The sequence below is a fragment of the Scyliorhinus torazame genome, chromosome 12 (genome assembly GCF_047496885.1).
Source record: "Scyliorhinus torazame isolate Kashiwa2021f chromosome 12, sScyTor2.1, whole genome shotgun sequence".
Classification (NCBI taxonomy): domain Eukaryota; kingdom Metazoa; phylum Chordata; class Chondrichthyes; order Carcharhiniformes; family Scyliorhinidae; genus Scyliorhinus; species Scyliorhinus torazame.
This window is the reverse complement of record NC_092718.1, coordinates 88,097,656-88,112,691: the sequence shown is the minus strand read 5'-3', so window position 1 is coordinate 88,112,691 and position 15,036 is coordinate 88,097,656. Positions and strand designations below refer to the sequence as shown.

The 15,036-nt window shown below is 47.3% G+C and overlaps 1 protein-coding gene across 3 annotated transcripts in view; it reads right to left on the bottom strand.

Annotated features, from left to right (window-relative positions):
- cadm4 (cell adhesion molecule 4) overlaps positions 1–15,036 on the bottom strand; it is a 667,928-nt gene that overhangs the window by 40,968 nt on the left and 611,924 nt on the right. For 2 of the 3 annotated variants that reach the window (XM_072468958.1, XM_072468959.1), the window contains exons 7-8: positions 8,810–8,982; positions 5,069–5,113 (exon numbers count right to left, since the gene is read on the bottom strand). In XM_072468958.1, the coding sequence (XP_072325059.1) occupies positions 5,069–5,113; positions 8,810–8,982 (218 nt within the window). The remainder of the gene's footprint in view (positions 1–5,068; positions 5,114–8,809; positions 8,983–15,036) is intronic. The other variant, XM_072468960.1, reaches the window with a different exon arrangement.

Genomic DNA, 15,036 nt, shown 5'->3' with positions numbered 1-15,036 from the left:
AAGCACCGGATTCAGTATCCAGTGTCAGGCACCGCACAGTGTCCAGTGTCAGGCACCGGATACGATGACCAGTATAAGGCACAGGTTACAGTGTCCAGTGTCAGGCAACGGATATAGTGTCCGGTGTAAGGCACGATATACAGTGTTGGAACCGGATACAATGTCCAGTGTCGGGCAGCGGATACAGTGTCCGGTGTAAGGCACTATATACAATGTCCGGTGTCAGGCACAGGATACAGTGTCTGGGGTACGGCACTATATACAGTTTCCACTGTCAGGCACCGGATACAGTGTCCATTGTCAGGCACCGGATACAGTGTCCATTGTCAGGCACCTGATAAAGAGTCCAGTGACAGGCACCAGATACAGTGTCTGGTGTTAGGCACTATACACAGTGTCCACTGTCAGGCAATGGATAAAGTGCCAGGCACCGGATACAGTGTCAGGCACCGTATGTGGTTTCTAGTGTAAGGCACTATATACAGTGTCCAGTATCATCCACCGGATACGCTGCCCAGTGTCAGGCACCGGATACAGTACCCAGTGTCAGACACCGGATACTGTATCCGGTGTCAGGCACTATATACCGTGTCAAGCACTATATACAACGTCCAGTGTCAGGCTCAGGGCAGTGTCCGGTGTCAGGCACAGGACACAGTGTCCACTGTAAGGCACCGGTACAGTGCCCAGTGTCAGGCAACAAATATAGTGTCCAGTGTAAGGCACTATATACAGTGAGCAGTGTCAGGCACGGGGAAAATGTCCAATGTCGGGCACTATATACAGTGTCTGGTGTACGGCACTATATACAGTGTCCACTGTCAGGCACCGGATACAGTGTCCGTTGTCAGGCACCGGATAAATGTCCAGTGTCAGGCACCGGATACAGTGTCCATTGTCAGGCACCGGATACAGTGTCCAGTGTCAGTAACTATACACCGTGTCCAGTGTACGGCACTATATACAGCGTCCAGTGTGAGGCACAGGATACAGTGTTCAATGTCAGGCACCAGATACAGTGTCCAGTGTCAGGCACCGGATACAGTGTCCAGTGTCAGGCAACAAATATAGTGTCCAGTGTAAGGCACTATATACAGTGAGCAGTGTCAGTCACGGGGAAAATGTCCAATGTTGGGCACTATATACAGTGTCTGGCATAAGGCACTATATACAATGTCTGGTGTCAGGCACCGTACACAGTGTCCGGTTAAGGCACTATGTACAGTGTCCAGTGTTAGGCACTGGATGTTATGTCCGTTGTCGAGCAGTGGGACAGCATCCTGCAGCAGGCAGTGGATACAGTGTTGGTCTGAGGAACTGGGTAAAGTGCCAGGTGTGGTGTTTAGCACTGCTGCCACATGACGTCGAGGACTCGGGTCACTGTCCATGTGGAATTTGCACATTCTCCCCTCGCCTGCATGGGTCTCATCCCCACAACCCAAAAAGATGTGTAGGGTAGGTGGATTGGCCACGCTAAATTGACCCTTAATTGGAAAAGAGAATCGCACAGCAATAAGTTGCATTAGCCACTGAATTCCATTACTCCAGACACTGCTGCCTTGTGACCAGTTCTGTGTATTATTGGCAGTGTCTTGTTTTGAGCAGCACGGTAGCATTGTGGATAGCACAATTGCTTCACAGCTCCAGGGTCCCAGGTTTGATTCCGGCTTGGGTCACTGTCTGTGTGGAGTCTGCACATCCTCCCCGTGTGTGCGTGGGTTTCCTCCGGGTGCTCCGGTTTCCTCCCATAGTCCAAAGATGTGCAGGTTAGGTGGATTGGCCATGATAAATTGCCCTTAGTGTCCAAAATTGCCCTTAGTGTTGGGTGGGGTTACTGGGTTATGGGGATAGGGTAGGGTGCTCTTTCCAAGAGCCGGTGCAGACTCGATGGGCCGAATGGCCTCCTTCTGCACTGTAAATTCTATGATAATCTATGATACTCCAATGTCAGACAGAATCACAGAATTTACAGTGCCCACACCTCCACCCTATACCCACACCTCCACCCTATCCCCATAACCTCACCTCACCTTCTTTGGACACTAAGGGCAATTTAGCATAGCCAATCCACCTAACCTGCACATCTTTGCACTGTAGGAGGAAACCGGAGCACTCGGAGGAAACCCACACAGACATGGGGAGAAAGTGCAGACTCCGCACAGGCAGTGACCCAAGCTGGGAATCAAACCTGGGACCCTGGCGCTGTGAAGCCATTATGCTAACCACTATGCTACCGTGCTCAAAGTTGAATCCAGTGTCTGGCAGTTTGCATTGTATCCCAGTGTGAGCATGGGGAACGATATCCAGTGCCTGAGTCCGGATGCTGTGGACACGGTATCTGGTGCCTGGCACCAGATATTGTATCCTGTGCCTGGACACAATATCCAGATCCTGGCACCAAACACTTTACCCAGTTTCCCACACTGCACACTTTATCCAGTGCCTTACACCGGACCTTGTATCCAAACACCAATCACAGACTCAATCCCTTGGTTAATTATTTCCCAATCAATAACGAGGTTGTGTTCTTTTAAAAAAAATTTTTTTATAGAGTACCCAATTCATTTCTTCCAATTAAGGGTCAATGTAGCGTGCCCAATCCACCTACCCTGCACATCTTTGGGTTGTGGGTGAGACCCACGCAAACACGGGGAGAATGTGGAAATTCCACACGGACAGTGACCCAGAGCCGGGATCAAACCCGGGACCTTGGCGCCATGAGGCAGCAGGGCTAATCCACTGTGCCACCGTGCTGTCCTCCGAGGTTTTGTTCAAAACTAATTAACCAGGAATGTTTCCTTCCTAGATTTCACATTTCACCATTCCCCATTCACCCCTCAGGATGTCCCAAAGTGTTTCCCTGTCAATGAGGGACTTGTTCTGAAGTGAGGTCAGCTGCCAATTTGCGCATAGCAAGAGTCCCTCAATACTGACCCTCTGACAGTGCAGCACTCTATCAGTACTCACCCTCCAACAGTACAGCACTCCCTCAGTACTCACACTCCAACAGTGCAGCACTCCCTCAGATCTGACCCTCCAACGGTACAGCTGTCCCTCAGTACTGACTGTCTGACAGTGCAGCGCAACCTCAGTATTGATCCTCTGACAGGGCAATGCAACCTCACCACTGATCCTCCAACAGTGTTGCACTCCCTCAGTACTGATCCTTTGGCAGTGCAGCACTCCCTCAGTACTGACCCAATGGCAGTGCAGCACTCCCTCAGTCCTGACCCTTTGGCAGTGCAGCACTCCCTCAGTACTGACCCTCTGACAGTGCAGCACTCCCTCAGTACTGACCCTTTGGCAGTGCAGCACTCCCTCAGTACTGATCCTCTGACAGTGCAGCACTCCCTCAGTACTGACCCTTTGGCAGTGCAGCACTCCCTCAGTACTGACCCTCTGACAGTGCAGCACTCCCTCAGTACTGACCCTTTGGCAGTGAAGCACTCCCTCAGTATTGACCCTCTGACAGTGCAGCACTCCCTTAGTGCTGACCCTTTGGCAGTGCAGCGCTCCCTCAGTGCTAACCCTCTGACAGTGCAGAACTCCCTCAGTACTGACCCTTTGGCAGTGCAGCACTCCCTCAGTACTGATCCTCTGACAGTGCAGCACTCCCTCAGTACTGACCCTTTGGCAGTGCAGCACTCCCTCAGTACTGATCCTCTGACAGTGCAGCACTCCCTCAGTGCTGACCCTTTGGCAGTGCAGCGCTCTCTCTGTGCTAACCCTCTGACAGTGCAGCAATCTCTCAGTACTGACTCTTCGACAGTGCAACACTCCCTCAGTACTGACCGTGCAGCGCTCCCTCAGTACTGACCCTCTGACCTGCAGCGCTCCCTCAGTACTGACCCTCTGACATGTAGTGCTCCCTCAGTACTGACCCTCTGACAGTTTGGCGCTCCCTCAGTATTGACTCTCTGACATGTAGCGCTCCCTCAGTACTGACCCTCTGACATGTAGCGCTCCCTCAGTACTGACTCTCTGACATGTAGCGCTCTCTCAGTACTGACCCTCTGACATGTAGCACTCCCTCAGTACTGAACCTCCGACATGTAACGCTCCCTCAGTACTGACCCTCTGACATGTAGTGCTCCCTCAGTACTGACCCTCTGGCAGTGCAGCGCTCCCTCAGTACTGACCCTCTGACATGCAGCAGTCCCTCAGTACTGACCCTCTGACAGTGTAGTACTCTGTCAGTACTGACCCTCTGACATGTAGCGCTCCCTCAGTCCTGATCCTCTGACAGTGCAGCACTCCCTCAGTACTGACCCTCTGACATGCAGCGCTCCCTCAGTACAGACCCTCTGACAGTTCGGCGCTCCCTCAGTACTGACCCTCTGACAGTGCAGCACACCCTCAGTACTGACCCTCTGACATGCAGCGCTCCCTCAGTACTGACCCTCTGACAGTGCAGCACTCCCTCAGTACTGACCCTCTGACAAGCAGCACTCCCTCAGCACTGACCCTCTGACAGTACAGCACTCCCTCAGTACTGACCCTCTGACAGTGCAGCACTCCCTCAGTACTGACCCTTCGTCAGTGCATCGTTGCCTCAGCACAGGCGTTGGGAGAACTGGTCTTGATTTTGGGGCTCACGATTCTGTGGTGGGAAGTGAACCCACAATCCTCTGACATAGGAGTCCGATGAGCAAGGCTGACCTTCGCCTTGTCACTGACACTTCGCTCATCCTCGGAGCACATCCTGCTTACCAATACCGATGAAGTAGGTGAGTAACAGGTGAAGTTAGATATAATGCAGAGTGAAATACGAAGCTAAAGCATCAAGCAATCTTTGAATGTACTCCAGAAACAGCATCACCAAGAGGGCAGCATAATCAATTACATGCTCAATCTTTGAATTAATGAATCACACTTTTCCGAAGGTGTTAGGTCGCAATCAATGATTTTGGAAACAAAAAGTTGATTTGAACTATAGCTTGATTCTTACATTGTGATTTTGAGCTCTAGAAAGTTAAAGGAAGTTGCAGATTCATATTGTCTAACAAGCACCTAGAGTTAATGCTCAGAACTACAAAAATCCTACACAGTGAATGAATGTATACGATACCTGGGAGAGGTGTACTGGGAGGAAGGGGAGTAGCGATGGGAATTTCTAGATCAGAAAAAAAAAATTATACAGAAACACTCCAGGACAGGTGCAGCACGGGGTTAAATACAGAGTAAAGCTCTCTCTACATTGTCCCCATCAAACACTCCCAGGACAGGTACAGCATGGAGTTGGATACAGAGTAAAGCTCCCTCTACACTGTCCCCATCAAACACTCCCAGGACAGGTCCAGCACAGAGTTGGATACAGAGTAAAGCTCCCTCTACACTGTCCCCATCAAACACTCCCAGGACAGGTACAGCACAGGGTTAGATACAAAGCAAAGCTCCCTCAACACTGTCCCCATCAAACACTCCCAGGACAGGTATGGCACGGGGTTCGATACAGAGTAAAGCTCCCTCTACACTGTCGCCATCAAACACTCCCAGGACATGTACAGCACAGGGTTCGATACAGAGTAAAGCTCCCTCTACACTGTCCCCATCAAACACTCCCAGGACAGGTATGGCACGGGGTTTGATACAGAGTAAAGCTCCCTCTACACTGTCCCCGTCAAACACTCCCAGGACAGGTACGGCACGGGGTTAGATACAGAGTAAACCTCCCTCTACACTGTCCCCATCAAACACTTCCAGGACGGCACAGTAGCACAGTGGTTAGCACCGTTGCTTCACAGCGCCAGGGTCCCAGGTTCGATTCCTGGCTTGGGCCACTGTCTGTGCGGAGTCTACACGTTCTCCCCGTACCTGCGTGGGTTTCCTCTGTGTGCTCCGGTTTCCTCCCACAGTCCAAAGGTGTGCAGGATAGGTGGATTGGCCATGACAAATTGACCTTAGTTCCCAAAAAGGGTAGGTAGGGATACTGGGTTATGGGGTTAGGGTGGAGGCGTGGGCTTGGGTGCTCTTTCCAAGAGCCGGTGTAGACTCAATGGGCCGAATGGCCTCTTTCTGCACTGTAAAATTCTATGATTCTATGACTGGTGCAGCACTGGGTTAGACATTGATATACCATCAATTCACTGCAAGGCTGTGAGAACGAGAGAACATCAGGCTTTATTCTCCAGGAACTTGCCTGCCAGTGTTTGCTGTACAAATGAGTGCCGCCCACAGGTGGCTGGTCGATATATCACCCCGGGGAGGGCGGAGCCAGAGGCGGAGCCCACCGGGGTTCCAGTACACTACCTGGAAGTAGATTGTATTATCATTTCCTGGTCATAGGTCACAGTACTATACAGACAGTTCATATTCAGGTGAATACATTCACCACAGACATAAAGTAAAGCTCCCTCTGCACTGTCCCCATCAAACACTCCCAGGCCAGGTACAGCAGAGGGTTAGATACAGAGTAAAGTTCTGATGAATCTTGCTTCCTGAGGTGAGGGGCCCAGACCAAACCCAGTTACGCCAGATCCTGGGGGAGGAGAGGGTTTGCGCAGAGTTTATATAACTAAAGACCTCTTGTGATCCAAATCCCATTGAGGTCAAGGCCAATATTCTAATAGCCTGATTGCCCACTTGCAGCCAGGAGAACAGCATTAATACTTCACTTCATAATATCCGGCTCTGCAATGTTGAATAAATTGTCCCATCAGCAAACTCATGTTTTAACATTACTGATCGTTAAACCTCCCACTGTGTGCCTCGAGGGGCAAGCAGTCATTATGTACCATTAACTTACTGCTGTCAGCCAAAGTGCTGTTGATCACTCGGCCTTCAATCTATCACTGATGAAACTAATGTCGGTCAGTGTACATTTCAGAACCAACTCCCTCAATGCCTTTAAGGGGTTAACCGGGTTCCTCTGTGACACACCATCTGATTGACCCTCCCCCACACCATCCCCATCCTCACTGGAAGAACGGTGCTGCCACCTCACACAAAAAGGATACTGGAGACTTCTCTCAATCCCAGGGATTTTCCTGGCCTGGTAAAATTTCCCATTGGGTGGATGCTTTATCATTGTTCTACCCCAGCTTCTCACTGAACTCCTCCTACGCTCACCCCACCCTGTTCTATTCACAAAGTTCAGCAATGTTCCCCTTTCTGAATCTAATCTTTCCCTCCTCTCACATCTCTCTTTGTCTCTCTCGCTCCCTCTCTTTGTCTATGTGTCTCTCACTGTCTCTGTATGTCTCTCTATCTGTCTATCTCCATGTTGCTCTGTCTCTGTGTCTCTCACTGTCTCTGTATGTCTCTCTCTCTCTGCCTCCATGTCTCCCTCTGTCCCTGTGAGTGTCTCTCTCTCTGCCTGCCTCTATGTGTGTCTCTCTTTCCGTCTCTCTCTCTCTTTGTCTGTGTGTGTGTGTCTCCCATTGTCTCTCTCGATTTAAGTATACCTCTCTGGCTCTGTGTGTGTCCCTCTCTGTCTGTGTGTGTGTCTCTCCCTAATCCAGCCCCTAACCCCCAAACCACTCCCCATCCATCCCCTAACCCCCAACCCCTCTCCATCCAGCCCCTAACGCCCAAACCTCTCCCCATCCAGCCCCAAACCCCAACCCCTCCCAATCCAGCCCCTAATCCCCAAACCCCTCCCCATCCAGTACCAAACTCCTAAACCCCTCCCAATCCAGCCCCTAACCCCCAAACCCCTCCCAATCCAGCCCCTAACCCCCAAACCCCATCCCATCCAACCCCTAACTCCCAAACCACTCCCAATCCAGCCCCCAAACCCCTCCCCACCCAGCCCCTTACTCCCAAACCCCTCCCCATCCAGCCCCTTACTCCCAAACCCCTCCCCATCCAGCCCCTAACTCCCAAACCCCTCCCCATCCAGCCGCTAACTCCCAAGCAACTCCCCCTCCAGCACCTTACCCCAAACCCCTTCCCTACTCACTCAGCCACAAAGCCCAACCCCTCCCCATGCAACCCCAAATTCCCAAACCCCTCCCCATCCAGGCCCTAACGGCCAAACCCCTCCCCATCCATCCCCTAACCCCCAAACCCATTTCCACCCAGCCCCTAACACCCAAACTCTTCCCCATCCAGCCCCTAACCCCCAAACCACTCCCAATCCATCCCCTAACCCTCAAACCCCTCTCCATCCAGCCCCTAAACCCCCAAACCCTCCCCACCCAGCCCCTAACCCCCAAACACCTCCCCGTCCAGCCCCTAACACCCAAGCTCTTCCCCATCCAGCCCCTAACCCCCAAACCACTCCCAATCCATCCCCTAACCCTCAAACCCATCTCCATCCAGCCCCCAAAACCCCCAAACCCTCCCCACCCAGCCCCTAACCCCCAAACACCTCCCCATCCAGCCCCTAACCCCCAAACCCCTCTCCATCCAGCCCCTAACCCCCAAACCACTCCCAATCCATCCCCTAACCCTCAAACCCCTCTCCATCCAGCCCCTAAACCCCAAAACCCTCCCCATCCAGCCCCTAACCCCCAAACCCCTCCCCATCCAGCCCCTAACCCCAAAACCCCTCCCCATCCAGCCCCTAACCCCCAAACCACTCACCATCCATCCCCTAACCTCCATAACCCATTTCCATCCAGCCCCTAACCCCTCCCCATCCAGCCCCAAACTCCTCCCATCCAGCCCCATACCCCTCCCCTCAATTCTCTAATCCCCAAACCCATCCCCATCCAACCCCAAGCCCCTCTCTTTCTCAACCCAACGCCTCCTCCATCCCACTCAGAAACCCCCTGCACCCCCCAAACGCATCCTCTACATTCCCCTCCCCCCGGCAGCTCCCCGATCCCACCTACCCCAATGTTCTGGGCCTCCCCACCACACTCACCGTACACCACCAAGACGTACTCGTCGGCAGATCTGCCGAGCTCGTTCACGGCCTCGCAGACGTATGTGCCGTTATCGACTGTGCTCAAGGCGGCGATGGTCAGCAGGTTCCCGCGTCGCTCGGCGCGGCCCGGCAGCGTGTCATTTAGCCGGCTCCACACGACACCATCCGGCCTGGGCAAGACAACAACAGGGAAAATCAGTCGCTAAATAGCTGCGTGTCCCAGTGAGAGGATTCAGAGACACATCCAAGCACAGGAGGAGTCCATTGTGCCCATCCTTCTCCTGCTGGCTCTTTGAAAGATCCCTCCAATTAGTTCCCACCCTACCACTCTTGACTCCTTCATATTCCTGTAAAATTCTCCCCATCCAATGTTTCTCCAGTTGCCCCTTTTGAAAGTTCCTGTTAAATCTGCTTCCACCGCCCTTTCAGGCAGCACCTTCCAGATCACAACAACTCGCTGTTGTCATGTGAGGGTACCTTTAAGAAATGGATGTTTAAGCAATGTACCTTTAAGAAATGCAGTGATGTCAGAGAGTGGGTGGAGCGTGGTTTTAGTTCAGCCATTTTGCAGTTTATTTTCAGTTTGAAAAGAGCTTGGGTGTGTGTCTGTGTTTGCAGTGAGCGGGATCTGCTGTGATCTCTGCCATGAAATACTATCTCTGGATCATTTGGGTGATTTAAACTCATAATAGTAAACTCATAATAGTAAAGCCTGATGTGTTTCTGTTTAAAGGTGTTAAGTCTCATGGATGTTGAAAGGAATAACTGCAGGATTATTTAGTGTTGTAAAATTTTCTGGGTTATCTTTGAAGTAAGGGGTGTTAAGAAATCCAATGTTTATTTAAGAGGTTAAATTGAGTTCATGGAATAAACATTGTTTTGTGTTTAAAAACCCACGTGTCCATAATTGTAATCTCACACCTAGGAAACAAGCCGTGTGCTCGGAAAAGCAACAATAGCATTAAAGGGGGAGGTTGGTTGAACTCTATGATACATTTTGGGATTCTGAAAACGCCTGGCCCATAACAATTGGGGGCTCGAGGGGATAAAAGTCTATCTATTGGATTGGCTTTTGTGAACTTAAAGACAGTGAAGGATTGTTGCTTTTCCGGTGTGGTATTTTAGTTTAAGTGGGGAGGGTGTTGTGAACGATGGTTCTTTCAGAGACTCAGAAGTTTTTGGGGGTGGAGAATGTCACACGCAGTACCTTACGGACAAAGACGAAAAGCAGACTGTTAGTATTGGCAAAAACATTGCAGTTAACATTACCTGACAAAATGCGAAAAGATGAGGTAATTATGGCGGTGGTTAAGCATTTAAAGTTGCCTGAGATAGAATTTGACTCATTGGAAATGACAAAAATTCAGTTGCAAATTAAACAAATGGAACATGAGAAAGAATTAAAGCGGCTTGAATACGAGAGAGAGAGAGCGGAAAAAGAAAGAGAAAGAGAGAGAGAGGAAAAAGAAAAGGAGAGAGAAGAAAGGAGAAAAGAAAGAATAGCCCTAGCAGAACAAAAAGAAAAAGAAAGGGAGATATAGATCAGGGAAAAAGATAAAGAGAGGGAGTTTGAACTTCAGAAAATGGCCATGAAACATGAAAGTCAGTTAAAATTGGCAGACGTAAAGGGAAACGTACAGTTGGAGGATAGTGATAGTGATGAGGATAGTGAGAAAGAGTGTCATAGTCGAAGGCTTGGTGGGAATCTATCCAAATATGTCCAAGCATTGCCAAAGTTTGACGAGAAGGAAGTGGAAGCCTTTTTCATTTCATTTGAGAAGGTAGCTAAACAAATGAAATGGCCACAGGACATGTGGGTATTACTGATTCAAACAAAGCTGGTAGGTAGAGCTAGTCAAATGTTTGCATCGCTACCGGAGGAGGTATCTGGAATGTATGAGGAGGTGAAGAAATCCATCTTAAGTGCATATGAGCTAGTGCCTGATGCTTACAGACAAAGGTTTAGAAATTTAAGGAAAGAATTTGGTCAAACATACATGGAATTTGAAAGGCTCAAACAGAGTAATTTTGATAGGTGGATAAAGGCTTTGAAAATAGACAAAACATATGAAGCTCTCAGAGAAATTATACTTTTGAGGAGTTTAAAAATTCAATTCCTGATGTAGTGAGAACTCATGTGGAAGAACAGAGGGTTAAAACTGTGAGATTAGCAGCAGAAATGGCAGATGTTTATGAATTCGTTCATAAATCAAAGATTGGCTTCCAACATCAGTTTCAGCCGGTGAGGGATAGAAACTGGGGACATGAGAAATACTCAAGTGGTAAAGGTAAAGGTGATCTGATGGGAGCCAATAAAGAGAGTGTACCTCAGATTAAAAAAGAAATCCAGGAGGGTGGAAAAGAGATGAAAAGTTTCAAATGTTTTCACTGTAATAAACTAGGCCATGTAAAGTCACAGTGTTGGTGGTTGAAGAAAAGCACTGGAAAGGCTGATGTGGTAAAACAGGATAAGACAGTGGGATTTGTTGGAGTGGTAAAGGAAAGCCCAAGGGAAGTGAAGGAGGGACAAATGATTGTACAGCCTATTCAAGAAGTAATTGTTAAGAAGGTGCCAAATGTCTTTAAAGAATTTACTTGTGTGGGTAAAGTTAACTCATGTGTATCAGGAAGAGCAGGTAAAGAAGTCACAATTTTAAGAGATACAGGGGCTGGTCAATCTTTAATGGTAAGAGATGAGGAATTATGTAGTTTGGGAAGAATGTTGCCAGAAAAGGTGGTGATATGTGGAATTCAGGGTGAGAGGAGTAGCGTTCCATTATATAAGGTAAGGTTGGAAAGTCCAGTGAAGAGTGGTGAAGTAGTAGTAGGCGTAATAGATAAACTATCTTGTCCAGGAATACAGTTTACCTTGGGTAATGATATAGCTGGATCGCAGGTGGGAGTGATGCCTACTGTGGTTGATAAGCCAGTGGAAAATCAGTCAACTGAAGTGTTGAAGGACGACTATCCTGGGATTTTTCCGGATTGTGTAGTAACAAGGTCGCAAAGTCACAGGTTAAGACAAGAGGAGAAATCAAAGAGTGAAGATGAAGTTGAAGTGCAATTATCAGAAACGATTTTTGATCGGATGGTTGAAAAAGAACAAGAACAAGTGGAGGATGAGGCGGATAATTTTAGCTCAGGAAAATTGGCGGAGTTACAACAGAAAGATGTAGAAATAAAACGGATATATCAGAAAGCATATACGGAAGAGGAATCTGAGAGTATACCAGTGTTATTACTGTAAAAGTGATGTCTTGTTGAGAAAATGGAGACCTGTACACAGGCAGGCAGATGAAAAGTGGGCAGAAGTTCATCAAGTAGTATTGCCGGTAGGATATAGAAAGGAGGTGTTGCGAGTTGCACATGAGGTACCAGTAGGAGGTCATTTGGGAATCTGGAAAACGCAAGCTAAAATCCAGAAACATTTTTATTGGACTGGACTACATAAAGATGTAATTAAATTTTGTCAATCATGTCACACGTCAAGTGATAGGGAAACCTCAAGCGGTGATAAAACCAGCGCCCTTAATACCCATTCCAGCATTTGAGGAACCTTTTACGAGGGTCATAATTGATTGTGTAGGACCGCTTCCTAAAACAAAAAGTGGGAATCAATATCTTTTGACTATAATGGATGTGTCTACTCGGTTTCCAGAGGCCATTCCAGTACGTAATATTACAGCTAAAAGGATTGTGGAGGAGTTAATTAAATTCTTTACCAGATATGGACTACCCACAGAAATTCAATCGGATCAAGGATCGAATTTTACTTCAAAGTTATTCAAAGAAGTTATGGATAGCTTAGGAATAAAACAATTTAAATCAACTGCGTACCATCCAGAATCGCAGGGAGCGTTAGAAAGGTGGCATCAGACATTAAAGACAATGTTGAGGGCGTATTCTCAAGATTATCCAGAGGATTGGGATAAAGGAATTCCATTTGTATTGTTTGCAATTAGGGATGCACCTAATGAGTCTACCAAATTTAGTCCCTTTGAACTAATTTTTGGTCATGAGGTAAGAGGACCACTTAAATTGATTAAGGATTAAATTGGTGGGTGAGAAATCGGAAATTACACTCTTGGATTACGTGTCAAATTTTAGGGAATGATTAAATAGAGCAGGTGAATTGGCTAGACAACATTTGAAAGTTGCACAGAATGTGATGAAATGGGTAGCGGACAAGAAATCCAAAGTTCGTAGTTTGTCAGTGGAGATAAAGTTTTAGTGTTGTTACCAGTGGTAGGTGAGCCTTTAAAAGCTAGGTTTTGTGGACCTTATCAGATTGAAAGGAAATTAAGTGAGGTGAATTATGTGGTAAAAACACCAGATAGAAGGAAGACTCACCGAGTGTGTCATGTGAATATGCTTAAAAAGTACTTTGAAAGGGAAGGAGAGAAAAAGGAGGTTTTAATGATTCTAACTCAAAGTGACGAACCAAATCCAGATGAATGTGAATTTGACATACCTCAAATTAAATTGCAAAATGAGGATGTTCTTAAAAATTGGGATGAATTGTTAAGTTACCTTCCAGAGGAAAAACGAACTGACCTGAAAGAGTTATTGATATCACATGAGCAAGTTTGTAGAGATAAATTGGGAAGTACTAAAATGGCTACGCATGATGATGGAGAATGCTGTTCCTATCAAACAACATCCATATAGACTTAACCCTTTAAAATTGGCACAGGTTAACAAAGAGATTGAAAGTATGCTTATAAATGGCATAATTGAAGTGGGTTGCAGCCAATGGAGCTCACCCATAGTGATGGTACCTAAACCAGACAGTACCCAACGGTTGTGTGTGGACTATCGAAAGGTGAATGCAGTTACAAGAACGGACTCTTATCCTATCCCACGTTTGAAGGATTGCATTGAGAAAGTGGGACAATCTGCTTTTATTTCCAACTTCCAGACATGGAAAGAACATTTAAAACATTATATGGAGTCCTTCGATCGACTTCAGGAGGCGGGTTTGGTGATGAACCTAGCCGAAAGTGAATTTGGAGAAGCCCGAATCACTTTCCTTGCGGAGTTTCCGATACCTTCAAGACAAAGGGAAATAATGCAATCTCTTAGCATGAATGAATTTGATCAAACCTTTGTGCAAAAGATTTGTAGCGTGGTTGCTCCACTGATGGACTTGCTAAAGAAACGTTAAAAAATTCAATGGACAGCGGACTTCCTACAGGCATTTGACTGCCTGAAAGCTGTGATAATCAATGCTCCTGTATTGGAGAATTGCAAGGGACTCTGTGGTCAGATTGAACTAAACTATCTGATTCTAAAGAGAAATGCCGAGGAGTAGAGGAATGGATGGATCGTGCAGAGACTTTGTTCAAAGAGACTGTCAATCGAGAAGGATTTTGGTTGGAGGACGAAGAATGGGAAAAATGGACTTTATTATTATACCTGTTTGAGTGTGTTGTTTTCTTTAAATGAAAATGTATATTTACTGTGTGCATTTCTTAGTGGATGGTGCAAAAGTGAAAAATGAAACCATCTTGAAGTTGATGGGTTTTTTTTTTCTTGGGGGAAGGTGTCATGTGAGGGTACCTTTAAGAAATGGATGTTTAAGCAATGTGCCTTTAAGAAGTGAAAGGCAGCATGGTGGCGCAGTGGGTTAGCCCAGTTGCCTCACGGCGCCAAGGTCCCAGGTTCGATCCCGGCTCTGGGTGACTGTCCGTGTGGAGTTTGCACATTCTCCCCGTGTTTGCTTGAGTTTCGCCCCCACAATCCAAAGATGTGCAGGGTAGGTGGATTGGCCATGCTAAATTGCCCCTTAATTGGAAAAAATGAATTGGGTACTCTAAATTTATAATTAAAAAAAAGAAATGCAGTGATGTCAGAGTGTGGGTGGAGCGTGGGTTTAGTTCAGCTATTTTGCAGTTTAGTTTCAGTTTGAAAAGAGCTTGGGTGTGTGTCTGTGTTTGCAGTGAGCTGGATTTGCTGTGATCTCTGCCATGAAAGATGATCTCTGGGTCATTTGGGTGATTTAAACTCATAATAGTAAAGCCTTTAACCTGATGTGTTTCTGTTTAAAGGTGTTAAGTCTCATGGATGTTGAAAGGAATAACTGAAGGATTATTTAATGTTGTAATATTTTCTGGGTTATCCTTGAAGTAAGGGGTGTTAAGAGATCCAATGTTTATTTAAGAGGTTAAGTTGTGTTCATGGAATAAACATTGTTTTGTGTTTAAAAACCCACGTGTCCATAATTG